Source organism: Pinus tabuliformis, chromosome 8, assembly GCF_031772625.1.
Source record: "Pinus tabuliformis cultivar Carrire ecotype Pingquan chromosome 8, CPIR1, whole genome shotgun sequence".
NCBI classification, from domain to species: Eukaryota; Viridiplantae; Streptophyta; class Pinopsida; order Pinales; family Pinaceae; genus Pinus; species Pinus tabuliformis.
The window spans coordinates 754,475,254-754,489,014 of record NC_142294.1 but is presented as its reverse complement, the minus strand read 5'-3'; the positions used below and the strand labels follow the sequence as shown (position 1 = coordinate 754,489,014).

At 33.8% G+C, this 13,761-nt stretch overlaps 1 protein-coding gene across 1 annotated transcript in view; it reads right to left on the bottom strand.

Annotated features, from left to right (window-relative positions):
• Nucleotides 1-6,046: 6,046 nt before the first annotated feature.
• Nucleotides 6,047-13,761, bottom strand: part of LOC149237778 (excitatory amino acid transporter) — an 86,414-nt gene continuing 78,699 nt past the window's right edge. The window contains exon 3 of the mRNA XM_089372795.1: nt 6,047-6,360. Coding sequence (XP_089228921.1) covers nt 6,308-6,360 — 53 coding nt within the window. The 3' untranslated portion in view covers nt 6,047-6,307. The remainder of the gene's footprint in view (nt 6,361-13,761) is intronic.

Genomic DNA, 13,761 nt, shown 5'->3' with positions numbered 1-13,761 from the left:
TTTTGGTTTTAAAAAACTATGTAGAGATGATGACTTATTCTTTTAAAAATTGCTTTGGAAAGAGGACTCCAACAATTTTAGTTTTTATTGATTCATGTTTAGTAAATAAGTGGATGAGAAGAAATTTAAATTAACAATATTATTCTAAACCATTGAACAATTAAAGGAGGCTTCTCGATTATTTCACACATGAATTCTATGTTCATGTTGCTTCACATGTGAATTCTCGGAGTTTTCCTTCACACGTGAATTTTATGTTGGTGTTGCTTCACATGTGAATTCTCAGAGTTTTCCTTCACACGTGAATTCTCAAAGTTTTCCTTCACACATGTATTTTCATAGCTAAATGTAGAAATAGATACACTGTATAAGGAGCCCCATCCTTTGGAGGCAAAGGTTTTTAATTATAATCATCTATGGATGGGGCATTGACTCCAATTAGATTAAGTTTTCCTTTATGTATGGTTGATCATATGTTTCTTATATTCAAAAGATTATAGTTTCTTTTTTCCATATACAATATAAGAGGTTTTTTCAAAATTTCTGTTCTTTTTTGTTGTCATTCACAATCATAAACCTTATTTTTTAGGTTCCCAAGGGAGCGTCAGTAAATTTATATTTAGTTTTATTGGTTTGAGGATTTTTGGGGGTAGTAATGATCTTTTAAGTACTTAGGGATTATGATGTTTGTGATTCTTATTCTAAACTAGAATTAAAATTTTGATTTTTCTTAGAAAGAAATCACAATTTTAATTTCAATTTAAAATGAAACTTTGTATATGTGTGTGTGTGTGAGACATGAAAATATATAATTATAATTATATATATACATATATATATATATATTAAATGGACTACTTCAAAAAAAAAATTAACAAGTCAATCAACAACCAACTTACATTGGATCACATCAATAGTTTTAAGAGTACCAAGAATTGTGAAGTGCTTTAATGATCCAATCATGAATTGTTCAAGGAATACAAAGATCTTGAAAGTTTAAAGATCTCTCTAAGATCAAGTTTGCGAAGGAAATTAAAACACGTTGAAAAGTAACCATGGAGTCTTTCAAACAAAAGCAAAATAATGTAACCAAAGTTGAACATGCTCAAATAGTCATTTAACAAAATTAAGACCTAGATAGATGAGACTGATGGAAACCAAGTAGCAAGAGTTATTTACCAATAAAAATGTCATTTAGTGAAACAAAAAACTTCAACAAAAATGAAGGGGATTGCTTTTTAATGGAAAATTTTAGCTTTAAAAAGTATTAAGCAAATTCAAATATTATTAATTATAAGAGCAAGTAGCACAATCAAATTTGGAATCATAATGATGGCAGTTCATTAGTGTTTGAATGCTTTCACCGCTCTATTCGGCTTAGCCACAAGGAAAAACCGTGGCCAAAATAAAAAACAAAGCATATTATCTACAACCTAAGGTAGATGAGATGAACTTTGTTGTTGTGTTGTGTTGCCATGTTGTTGAGAAAAGAGAATTGAATAATCCTTAGTGCTAGGCCTTCATAGATGATTTCAAGAGCAAAGAAAAGTATAGACAAACTTTATTCTTACATTAAAAATGAAACAAATGGTTAAGGGCGTGTTTAAAAGTTTCAAAGAGGAGAGGTTGGATAGACAGTGATCAGGTGCTCTATTAAGGCACTCCTTGATGTGAAATCGCCAGTTCAATTCCCCACCCCAATCGGGGTGATATATTGGACATAATGAAGATGTAGTCCTACCAAGCTTACAAAAAAAAAGTTTCAAAGAGGAAACTAAAGGATGCTCAAGCCTACCAATCTTAAGAACAATAGGTGCCAAACCGTTTTCTTGAAGGAAGAATAAGACAAAATCAAATATTAATCCTCACACTAGTTAATAATCAATTAAAAGAACAAGCCAAAATCCGATGCTACTCCCGACTCAAACTGATAATCAATGTAAAATTGTAAATAATCTTAAGGTTTTAAAATATTTAGAATATCACATGTTTTGCTCAATGAAAAACTACATGGAGATAATAATAGTAAATAATATTTAAGGTTTTCAAATATTTAGAATATCACATGTTTTGCTCCATGAAAAACTACATGGAGTTAATTTGTTAAATTCGAATGAAATTTATGGGGGATACAAGGTAAAGCCATCATTCGTATTAAGATCCTCCAAAGTGGAATGAACAAAAACTTAATATTATAGTCCTACCTTTTATGTTGACACCTATGCTCCCCTCAAGTTGTTTAATAATAAACACAATGTGAAGTTTTAAAAATTCTAAAACATTTACTTGTCCACTTTGATGAGGGATACAAGATAAAGCCATCATTCATACTCAAGATCCTCTAAAATGGAATGAACAATAACTTAATATTATAGCCCTACCTTTTATGTTAACACATCATGCTCCCTTAAGTCGTTTAATAATCAACACAAGGTAGAGTGAAAACTTCAAAAACGTTTACTTAGGTTAGGAGAGATTCAAAGGGAAAACAAAGTAAAACCATCATTTCCACTCAAGTGCCTCCAAATGCAATGATCAAAGAGGAATGACTTAAATTTTCTAGTCCTCCCATTTTAGGTTTAAACATCATAAACCATGAAAGTTGGTTGATAATTAACATAAAATAGTTGATGGAATTAAACTTCTAAAACATGTATAATATCATATCCATATTTATGTAAACTACATGTAGCTAATTTATTAATGTTGAAAGAGATATAAAATAAAACCATTATTCCTACTCAAAATATGATGATCAAAGGAAAATGACTTAATTTTATAGTCTTTCCTTATTTAATCATCCTGCTTTCAATTTTTAATACTTCACCTAGAAGTTAATACAGAGAGCATGAATATTATCGCATTGCTAACCAAATTACCTTTCCCTATTTAGTCATCATGCTTTCAATTTTTAATACTTCACTTAAAAGTTAATACATAGAGCATGAATATTATCGCATTGCTAACCAAATTATCTTTGTAGATGTTTAAAGTTATCATTATATATTTTTAATGTGTATCCTAAACGCAACATGATGAAAATTTATTCCTTTTACTGAGATATATAAAAATATTTAATATATAATTATTATAATATAAAACAGATAATTATAATATAAACCGTGGTTAAAATTGGAAAAGGCCAACCAGCACTTTGATGTGTGTTCCCATGCGCAAATGACCTATAAAGCTCGAAAATAAAAAGTTAAATGGCATGTAGGGTCTAACTTATAAGGCTTTCATAAGCAGATTGCATATAGGCTCCAAGCCCATATATCACAGGTACATGCGTTGTGGATGAGCAACTCCACTAATTTTGGAAACATATTGTAATTACCTCTTTCAAGTAATTATTATTACATTTCTTTTTAGTTAAACTATTTAAAATGGAACAGGTCTAAACATTTTAATTTTTGAACTACAACTATCACCAAAATCTTTCATTATTCAAAATACATTTTGAATGCATAGATAGATTCAATATAATACCCTTGGATTGTGAGATATCAACAATTAGTATCTGCCCATTCCAACCATTCTTCTAAATTTCTAATCATATTTTGAATAAAACTGATTTTATATATATATATATATATATATAAAACTAAAAAATTCAAAATATACAATGTTTACACTCGCGAAAAAAAAGGATTATCCCCTTTTCAATGTCAAATAACCCTACACTGTAACAACATAGGTATAGATTGTTTAGCATTTCAATGTCAAATAACCCTACATTATAACAACATGTATATATTATTGAGCAGTCATATAATAAGAGAGGCACTAATTAAATTTGTTATAATAATAGGGGCACTAACTAAATTGTGTCCATCAACAAGATGACATTTTATATATAAATTCATATAATTTATTAATTAATGTTATGTTTATCTTCATAATATTTTCATTTTATATATAAATTCAAATAATTTATTAATTAATGTTATGTTTATCTTCATAATATTTTCAGACGATTGTCCAGAGTTTAAGCTGGCTTAAATTTAAGTTAATATAGTTTTTTTAGCATTAATCTAGTTTTGCAGATTCTAAACCTACCTTAGTTCAATAAAAACAATTATATCAATTTTAGCACGTAGATTTCCAATGTTCATAGCTTGAAGATGGTACTGAATATTTCTGGATAACTGTGTTCTCAATGAGATGTCCAACATTTCAGGTGAACACTTCACCCATCTTCAAAAACAAAAAGCTTAATTTGATAATGCAAAGAGTGTCAGACCATGGATATAAACACTGATATAATAATTATTATTTTCTTTTAATCTGATTATTGAATAATGTAATTAAATTAATACAATTAAATTAATGAAAATAAGTAATAAATAATAAATTTATTTTTGATAGGGTCAAATTATTGTTATGAAAAGTATAATTTTATTTGGAAATGAAAAAGACTTATAATTAAGTATTAAATTTATTATTTATTACTTATTAATGAAAACAAGTAATAAATAATAAATTTATTAATGAAAACAAGTAATAATAATAAATTTATTTTTGATATGGTCAAATTATTGTTATGAAGCGTGTAATTTTATTTGTTAATAAAAAAGACTAATAATTAAGTATTAAATTTATTTTTGATATTGTCAAATTATTGTTATGAAGAGTATAAGCTTATTTGGAAATGAAAAAGAGACTTATAATTAAGTATTAAATAATATATTTAAATTAATATTATTGTAATAAGGGATTCCAATAAATATTGGTATTTTCTAGTTATTGGTATTTTGGACTAGAAAGGGAACGAACGAAATGTAAAATATAAGGGTTTGAATTTGGAAAATTATAATTAATTATAGATAGATTATATCATTTTAGGACTTGGCATGGGGAGAAAGGGAGGAAAAAATATAAGTATAAATTATATAAAATTTGGAATAAAATATGGGAAAAAAATATAAAAGTTAACTTAGATATATTTATAATAACCTAGAGTTCGTTTTAGGAAGAAGTTATGGCTAAAGAGTTATATTAGAGTTCGTTTTAGGAAGAAGTTATGGCTAAAGAGTTATATTAGAATAAAATAGGTCTCACTGAAAAAAGTATAAAGGTTAACTTATATATGTTATAATAATCTAAAGTTAGTTTGCCCACAGGGCTTTGGATTGACGGTGAATGGGTGCGTTGTTAAGGCACTCCTTGCGATAGGTCACTGGTTCAAATCCCCGTGTTGCGTAGGTTAGTCTTAGCAAAGAAAAAAAAAAAAAATCTAGAGTTAGTTTAATATTAATCTGCAGAAGTTATGGCTGAAAAGTTATATTAGAATAAAATAGGTCTCACAATTTGTTAGTGATTAAATTCAAATTATTAAATAATATTAGTTAATAAATAATATTAAATTAGTATAAAGTAATAAAAATAATAGAATTGAATTAATTTAGTAAAAGAACATATAATATAACATAGTTTTAGAATAAATTTGATTATGATTAGAAAGAGAAAAAGAGGGGAATGATAGAAAAATCATAAGATTGAGATTACAAGGATTGATCATACTAATATTAATAAAAGGATGGAGCGGAAAGGGGACAGAGAGGCTCGTTAACAATAGAAAGGGGAGCGAAGGGGGAGTCGGGGGCATATTTTATAAACTCCAGTAACTCTAAAATTTATGTTTATATTTAGAATTTTTTTCAAGTCTGCAGATTTTAAACTGGTCTAAGAAAAATTTCAGAAAACAGCTGTATCAAATTTCAATTTAGCTTATACACTGATTAAGATGTTTGCTTAATAAACTCGAGACTTTCTGTGAAATTGAAATACGCTTCAATTCTTGGGCCTACCTCTGGGGGGCACTGAAAGGTGATTTTATTTCTAAAAGATGTGGTTTTGAGCTTTCACTAGGCCCTATGGGGGGCACTGAAAGGTGATTTTATTTGTAAAAGATAACTATGGTTTTGAGCTTTCAGTTAAGCTACATGCAGGTAACCTCAAAGTAATAATGCTACACAGAAAGATCAAAATCATGACATGGACAAATTTGTAAGCAGATAGCACTAAAATATATTGGCACAAAAGATCATGGTTAAGCTAAAGTTGATTAGCATGTGGTATACAGCAGTGGTACACAATTATTGTCTTCAGAGTCGGTCTACGTTGCCAGGCAAACAGCAGAAAGTACACATGTTTCAAAAATTATATAAATTTGAGATCAGAAAGAAATTGTGGCAATGTTTTTGTTATACATATGCCTTTAACAAATAAAAAATTATTGCTACTAAAATAGGCATCGTGTACTTTGCCCTTATTACATAAAAAAGGAGAGCCCACGAAATAACTATCATTTGCGCCATTGAAATTGGGAAAGGCTAGTGGCCAAGTCTTCATCAGGACCTATCAAACAATACAACAGTGATATTCAACACACAGAAATAATCTTTAAAATTAATTTAAATATATATATCCAATAAACCTACGACAGAAATTGAATATATAGATAAAAGGTGATGCCTCATAGAAACAAAAACATACACAATACGTAATGTGAATGTTTTATCATCTAAATATCAATAAATATATTAATCTTTTAAAAAAATGTAATAAATCTACCAAAGAAATTCAATATATAGATAAAGGGTGCTGACCTTATACAAACACAAACATGCACAATACATAATGTGTATGTTTAATCACCTAAGTATTTGAATATTTGAGACAGGAAAAGGAATCGGTCCAAATCATAGAACATTTAAACAATTCTGGAAAATGAATGAATTGTCTAAATATTTTACAATTTGAACCCATATAAGACCAAAAACAGTTAAATCACGATCCAAAAAAGGTCAGTATGCAACCAAAATTGGTCCAATTCGTAGAACATTAAGACAAAATTCCAAAAAGGAATCACTGAATAATGTCATGAATTGAAATTAATCAAGCGGTTAGCATGAACGAGTCAAACATAATATAGTATCCTTCACATGCATTTGACAAATTTAGGTGGAGGCTGCCGGTAGCTTTTATTTATGCACACGAATTGCATCTCTTGTACAGGTCGCTTGTTACGGCTTCGAAAGTGCTTATGATAGTTGCAAGTTCCACTGGACTACGACCATGGAGAGGAAGATGAAGAGTTCCATTTGTTAGTGGGTAACAACTTCGGAAGAATCTGAGTGAATTTGAAAAGCTCTTATAGCAGATGTGGAAACCCTATTCCAGACATGAGCATGTGCATATCTCTTCACAACAACTCTTAAAGCATAATGGCAAAAGCATATTAGAAAGTTTTCTATGCTACTAATGTTTTCCTTCTTGATAACATAACACAACAAACAAACAAACAAAAAATTGCCTGGATGCAGATTGGACTTTTACATTTATTGTTGGAAATGGATCAAGTGGATCGAGGCACGTGTCACTAACCCTAGATGACTCCTTTCATAAATGGATGGCCAGCAGAATTTTTGGTTTTAACCACAGCAAGCAGGCCTCCTTCCACAGTGGAAATTATCAGAGATGTGTGAAGGCTCTCAATTATTTATTCCCAGTTTGCAAATGACATCCTCTTTTTGTATACAGCCCCCATTATCATAGCCAAGTACTCGAGAAAACTTAGATAGTTAACCTCTAGAATCTGGAAGCGAAATCAACAATCTGAAATGCAACGTCTATTACAGGAACAACCCCACAAGAATAATGCACCAAAACAGTCGGCATTTTTCCTATGAAGGTAACTGGAAAGCCTCCATGTAATCAAGATTACCTTTAGCCCCAAGCTGTCTGAGGACATAGGACAGGTGGCCTACCCTAGATACGATCAAGAGGAGAATCTCAAACTGGGGAGCGACTGGCTCAATGCGTGTGACTCTGTTGTCATATGATCCTCACTGAACCAATAATCTCCTATCCCTGTTTATCTCTGTTCTATCTTAGATGCCCCTAAGAGGTTCTGTAGGAAATCTCTAAACCCAAAGGGCTTTCTCCAAAAATGGGGAGAAAATCAGACGGAGAGAAATGCTACTTGGTGCAATGGGATACCATAGTACTCCCCCCAGAAAGAGGGGGACTAACCATCTGGGACCCAAATCTGATGTATACAGCTATAGGGGCCAAAATTCTTCAGCAACTAACCCCAGGAAATTTATCTTGGCGGTAGCTCATTCCTGTTAAAAACTGCATTTTTTCTTAGAAGAGACAAAGAATCCTCAAAGCTGAGGGACTATTTGTGCACAGCTCCCCCGTTTGGGCTGCAATAAAGGAAACGTTCACTTATCAGGAATGACCTCTCATCAAACCCTGGTTATGGATGAGATGTAACAGCTCCACCATTTGGACTGGCAATGAAGGAAACAATCTCTCTTATCAAGAATCACTTCTATGCTCTTATGGAACACTGATAATGGAGGAAACATTAGTCTTTGGAAGGACAATATCCTTGGCAATCCTCTCAGAAATAAGCAAGAATCGAATAACTGTTAATTATGGATAAATAGAAATCAGATATTCATCTTAGCAAGACACAACGGGGGTGATTCCAGTCCAGCCCAAAGGAAAAATTGCAAAGAGAAAAGAACTTCCACAATTGCCCACACGACTGAAGCCATGAATTCCTGCAACCAAGGGGAATTTCTCAAGGAGCAGCCCCAATATGCCCTGATCCAAAGAATAAGGTGATTTGGGGAGCAAAGGGAGGTAAGGTCTAATACTCTGTATAAGAGATGTATTTCTGTTTGAACAATCTCCCTGCTATAAATTTCAAATGGCATATAAATTGTGGAAAAAAGAATCCCTTGCCAAAATCAACATTTTTCCTCGAGATTCTAGCTCATGGGAAATTATTGACTGCTGAGAACCTGATAGAAATTACAATCAAGGGCCCCTCTACAAGTAAACTCTATGTTCAAAATTCTGAAATCTCTCCATTTTCTGGAGTGTAATTTTGCAAAAAAAACGGTTTGAACACAAGTATTATTGAACACATACTTCCCTCCGGTGGCTCAGGACATGGGAAGATATGAACAACATCCGGAACATAAGTATCCAGGATCCCTCCAAAGAAACCTCTATTAGCTAAAAATTGGAAACCACTTCTAAGAACAAACTTATGGAAAATATATTGCTAGTTTGCTACAAATGATGCCGTTTTCAGAGGAGGAAAAAAAAGGAACACCTCCACCACAGCAAAATCAAGCCACCTATTGCTTAGAGAATGCATCTCCTCTAAGTCCACAAATGAAGAAAACTCAGAACATAATATAGACTGGGAAAAGAAACACATAGAATTGGAAAATTTAAACTAAAAGGATCTCAAAATTTCCAACCTGCTGCAATCTGAAACTCAAAATTCCCAGCAGACTCCCAATGTTCTGTTCTTTGATGGGACCTTGACAAAAACGCCTGCAGAAGTGGGGGCAGTAGGACATGGCAAGTAAATTTCCCTGAAGCCTTCAACAGGCAACAAACAACATTGTAGAATTGACAGCTCTCTTCAAAGGGGTTACAGATGACATCAGAACTTACTACCAAAATTGTCTGCATTGTTGAATGCCAGATCCTACTCTCCATCCTTCAGGATGTTACGCACCTGAAAAACGTTGTGCTGAGTAGGACTGTTGAGTGTCATAAATAGATAAGCTCAAACTTATATATTTGCTATGTCGCTAGACACTTCAACTCTGTGCCAGATAATAAAGCTAATGAAGGTGCAGGCCTTGGACATGGGACACTTGGTTACAATAGCGATGGACACTATACTTAGAACCTTCCCAAAGAGCCAGGCCAGATATAAACTCCCTTGATGTAAAAGGAATTAACAACTTCCCATCATCAATTTCTCTACTGGCCTGTGCTTTCCACATGCATCCTTTCTCCCACCTACCATCCCTTCTCCATCACTCACACCACCCTTATCTTCTCTTGCACCAACTCTCCTCCCCATGCTCCCTACCTTATTGGTCAAAAGGATGGTTCTGACTATAATCCATCCTTCCCCCTTCTTGTCCTCTTTCTCTCTTTCCACATGGCCTCTCTCTCTCTCCTCTACCTCAGGAGAAGGTACAGTCCTCTGATTGCTCCCTCTGCCCCCCATTCAGATTCACAAGTGCTAGCAAGAGAATCGAACAGAACCAAAACCAAGCCAACTTCTGTAAAAACGAAAGACATGAACAGCACTAGGGCAGCCAAAAGAGGTGCAGCCCAAGCACATGTACACGAAAACGAAAAAACCCAAGCAAACCAAGAACATGAGAGAGCAATGCTTTATGGTGCACCAATAAAAAATCACTTTATAATGAATAAATGATCACAATGTGTTAAATTACAACAGAGAGTTATGTATATATAAAAATATCAAGAAATACGTCCCTTTCCCCAAGGGTGGGTTAAGAACCCACATTGAGTTGACCATGTCGATCTTAGCAAAACCTAAACATATAATATAAATAACACAACAAGATCAGTTCTGCTCACATGAGAAGATTATACCCCACAGAGAGAAGACATTATGTCACAAATATTTACACCCCCCCCCCCATTGTTGAAGAGAGGCAAAATAGAGAAGTCATGACGCATCATCCCCATAATGTGAGCACCATATTGCTCCCTAAGGTACCTAGCAGGCTCACTGGTGGCAGAAACTGTGCTCCAGAGGGTTAGAGACAGACGAAAATTCAGTGTGATGGGCATCTCAATGACCATCAAGATAAAAGCCTCTTTTAGAGGAGAGTCGAGACACCTGATGGTGATTGATGGGACTACAAGAAACTCAACAGCATCTACAAGTGTGGACATGACCCACTTGAGCATCAAGATAAAAGCCTCTTTTAGAGGAGAGTCGAGACACCTGATGGTGATTGATGGGACTACAAGAAACTCAACAGCATCTACAAGTGTGGACATGACCCACTTGCGCATAGGCCTTGACCTGGCCCAAGTAAGAATAGCTCAAACAGATGTATCACTCAAGAGGTATGCTTAATCGTCATCAATTGACAGTGATTGACTCATGCATTGAGAAATGACAACCAGTGAACTGCTAATCCATTGGAGTGCTAGAAAGAATACTGTAGATAGAAGAAGAAACTTTTGTGGGGCTGGAAACAGACAAGTCATCAATAAAGTTCTGATTAAACCCAACTGTTTTCCTAGTTACTGGAGGAGCGCTATAGGAAGCACTCTACAAGCAAAAAGAGGACCAGCATCATAATGTAGAGATGTAACCACTAAAACATGTTGGGATTCCTCTGTAAGTAGATGGAAAGACCCTGGCAGACCATGGGTATAAACTTCATGAAAGACTGCATCTCTGTGCTCAATCACCTTGGGAGTACAGGGATCATATAGGTGATATCCCTAGAATGTTTCATTGTAGCCTACCAAAGTGCCATATGGTTTTGGCACTTTTGATGTGTTTCGCCCTTGATTAGGAGTATAGACCCATGCACTTGATCCAAAAATTTTAAAATATGAAAATAAAGATTTGTTTCCATACCATTTCTCATAGGGAATCATACCTTCAAACAACATGAGTAATCGTTCAATTGATGATGTGCATTGCACAGGCAACTGCTTCCCTCCAGAATGCATATTAATGTTTCCGAAGAACCAGAAAGTTAATCAAGTTACACCTTGGCAAACACCATAATTTTGTAATTATGTAGTCAAATCCCAAGCTCTCCTCTCTCTTCACGCTGGTTCAGATATGTAATTGCCTATAGTGTAGCTGAGGCATTATTGTACTATAAAACAAATATGTTTCTGTTAAAAAAAATAATGGACTATCGTTTAATTAAATTTTTAGATTAATGCATCGATACACATTAATGATTATTTGGACTTCTAGGAATGTTCTTTTCAGACTTCTGCATACAGTCCTGCACTAAATATTCAAACCCCATACAGGCCTGTACAACATCCCTAACATGGCATAAGCATTGTACGTCTTCTCTAGGCTTTGTAAAACAATTGGTACAGTTATATTCCACTTTATATATTTTGGGAGTACAATTTAAATAGGTACTATTTGTTTCTTATTAGACATGGTTTTTTAGTTCCAAAATAAACAGTAAATATTTTGGTAGTACATTTAAATAGGTACTATTTATTTCTTATTAGACATGGTTTTTTAGTTCCAAAATAAACAGTAAAAAAGAAGGAAACAACATTTTCCGTGTAGGAAAATATCAGAAAACACATGGAATGTTTGATGTCTGCTCATGTTTCTGAATAGTCAGAAAAAGAAACCAGTTGTACCTCAGCAAACGTCATGATTTTGTAACTACGTACTCAAAGCTGAGCTATAATCACTCTTCAAGCTTTATGAACAAATAATTGGTAGAACAGGGTTCCACATGATATTTTGGGGAGTGTGCGATTTATAAGTATTATAACAATTTCTTTCATACTACATATGTTTTTTCCAAATAAAAAATAAAATAAAATAAAGGAAAACGAGAAGAAAAAGGGAAACGACATTTTTCATATAGGAAATCTCAAGAAACACCTGGGAAACTCTTTTCCATTCAAGAACATAGTCACTCTCGGATGTTATCACAGATCAAACCTTCCCAATTAAGAATAGTTGGTCACCAGCCATTGTCATACCAATTTAGGAAACTGTTTTTGTATTTGTTCTAAGGTGTACCACTTGTCATTTTAGGGTGAATATATTTTTATGTCTCAATCTTGTAAAGCATCAAGGTCCCCCATCGTGTAAACTTGTATCTCCTTCTAGCTCTCTGACTGCAGAATTGTATCTCCTTCTAGCTTGACAATTTTCCATATAGAAGAATATCAAGAAATGCTGAGAAAACATTTTCCAGTTCATAACTTAACCAATCTCTGTAGAATTTCCACGAAATTCTGATCTGCTACTATGAACAATCTGAAAGCAAATTTCTCTACCAAATAGCAATGGAATAGAACAGAAATAAAATGCACAATTTCACACAAGAAACAACACAATTTTCTAGGGAACAACCCTCGCTTCATAATTTTATTGAGGAAAACTGAGCAATAGATCACATACAAATACAAGCATGTTTCAGTCTGAAACTACAATGATTCTCCTGTCTGTCCTAGGCATGAAACCCCTGCTTGATCCCTGATCTTCTTCCTCCTCCTATGCACACTAGCGGCTCCACTTTCCTAGCGCAATTCAAAAGGAAATAGCCTCCTATTTCCTAGTGCTGCTTGAACTCCTATTAAATAGGGAATTTCCCTATTTCTATGCGCACTTCAAGAAACCCCCCCCCCCCAGAATAATTTTCACAAGGAAAGCTTGTTCTTCCACAAGCTCTCTTGCTCACAAAATCGTGCTCAAGAATAATAATTACAAAGTGTGCCTTCGATCTCCTTATAAGCAATTCAATTTGGCTATTGTTAGTGAGTTTCTAAATTAGGAAGTTGAACTGGAGCTTTTCTAGTTAACAAAAGTCAATACAACTAGTTAACTGGATCCTCCTAAAATCTAGAAGGCTAACTCCACTTGAGCATTCGCTTCCTCATTTAACTCACACTAGAGGATAGATAATTCAATCCTCCACAAATTCGCACTAGTCAAACCACATCTTGAACTCGTCCTCATCACTGTAACCTAAGAAACTAGATTCGTCCTAAACCCACTGCGTGTCCCGAATTGGTCGAATAAGACACGATTCGGTGGGACACACATGTCCTCCAATCATGTCTGATCATGTCCGGTTGTGTCTCGATCGCGTCCCTTGATTTGATGTCCCATATAAAGGCCAGTTTTGGGTCATTTCTCCCTCACTTTTCTCTGTCTCTCTTGCTGTGGGT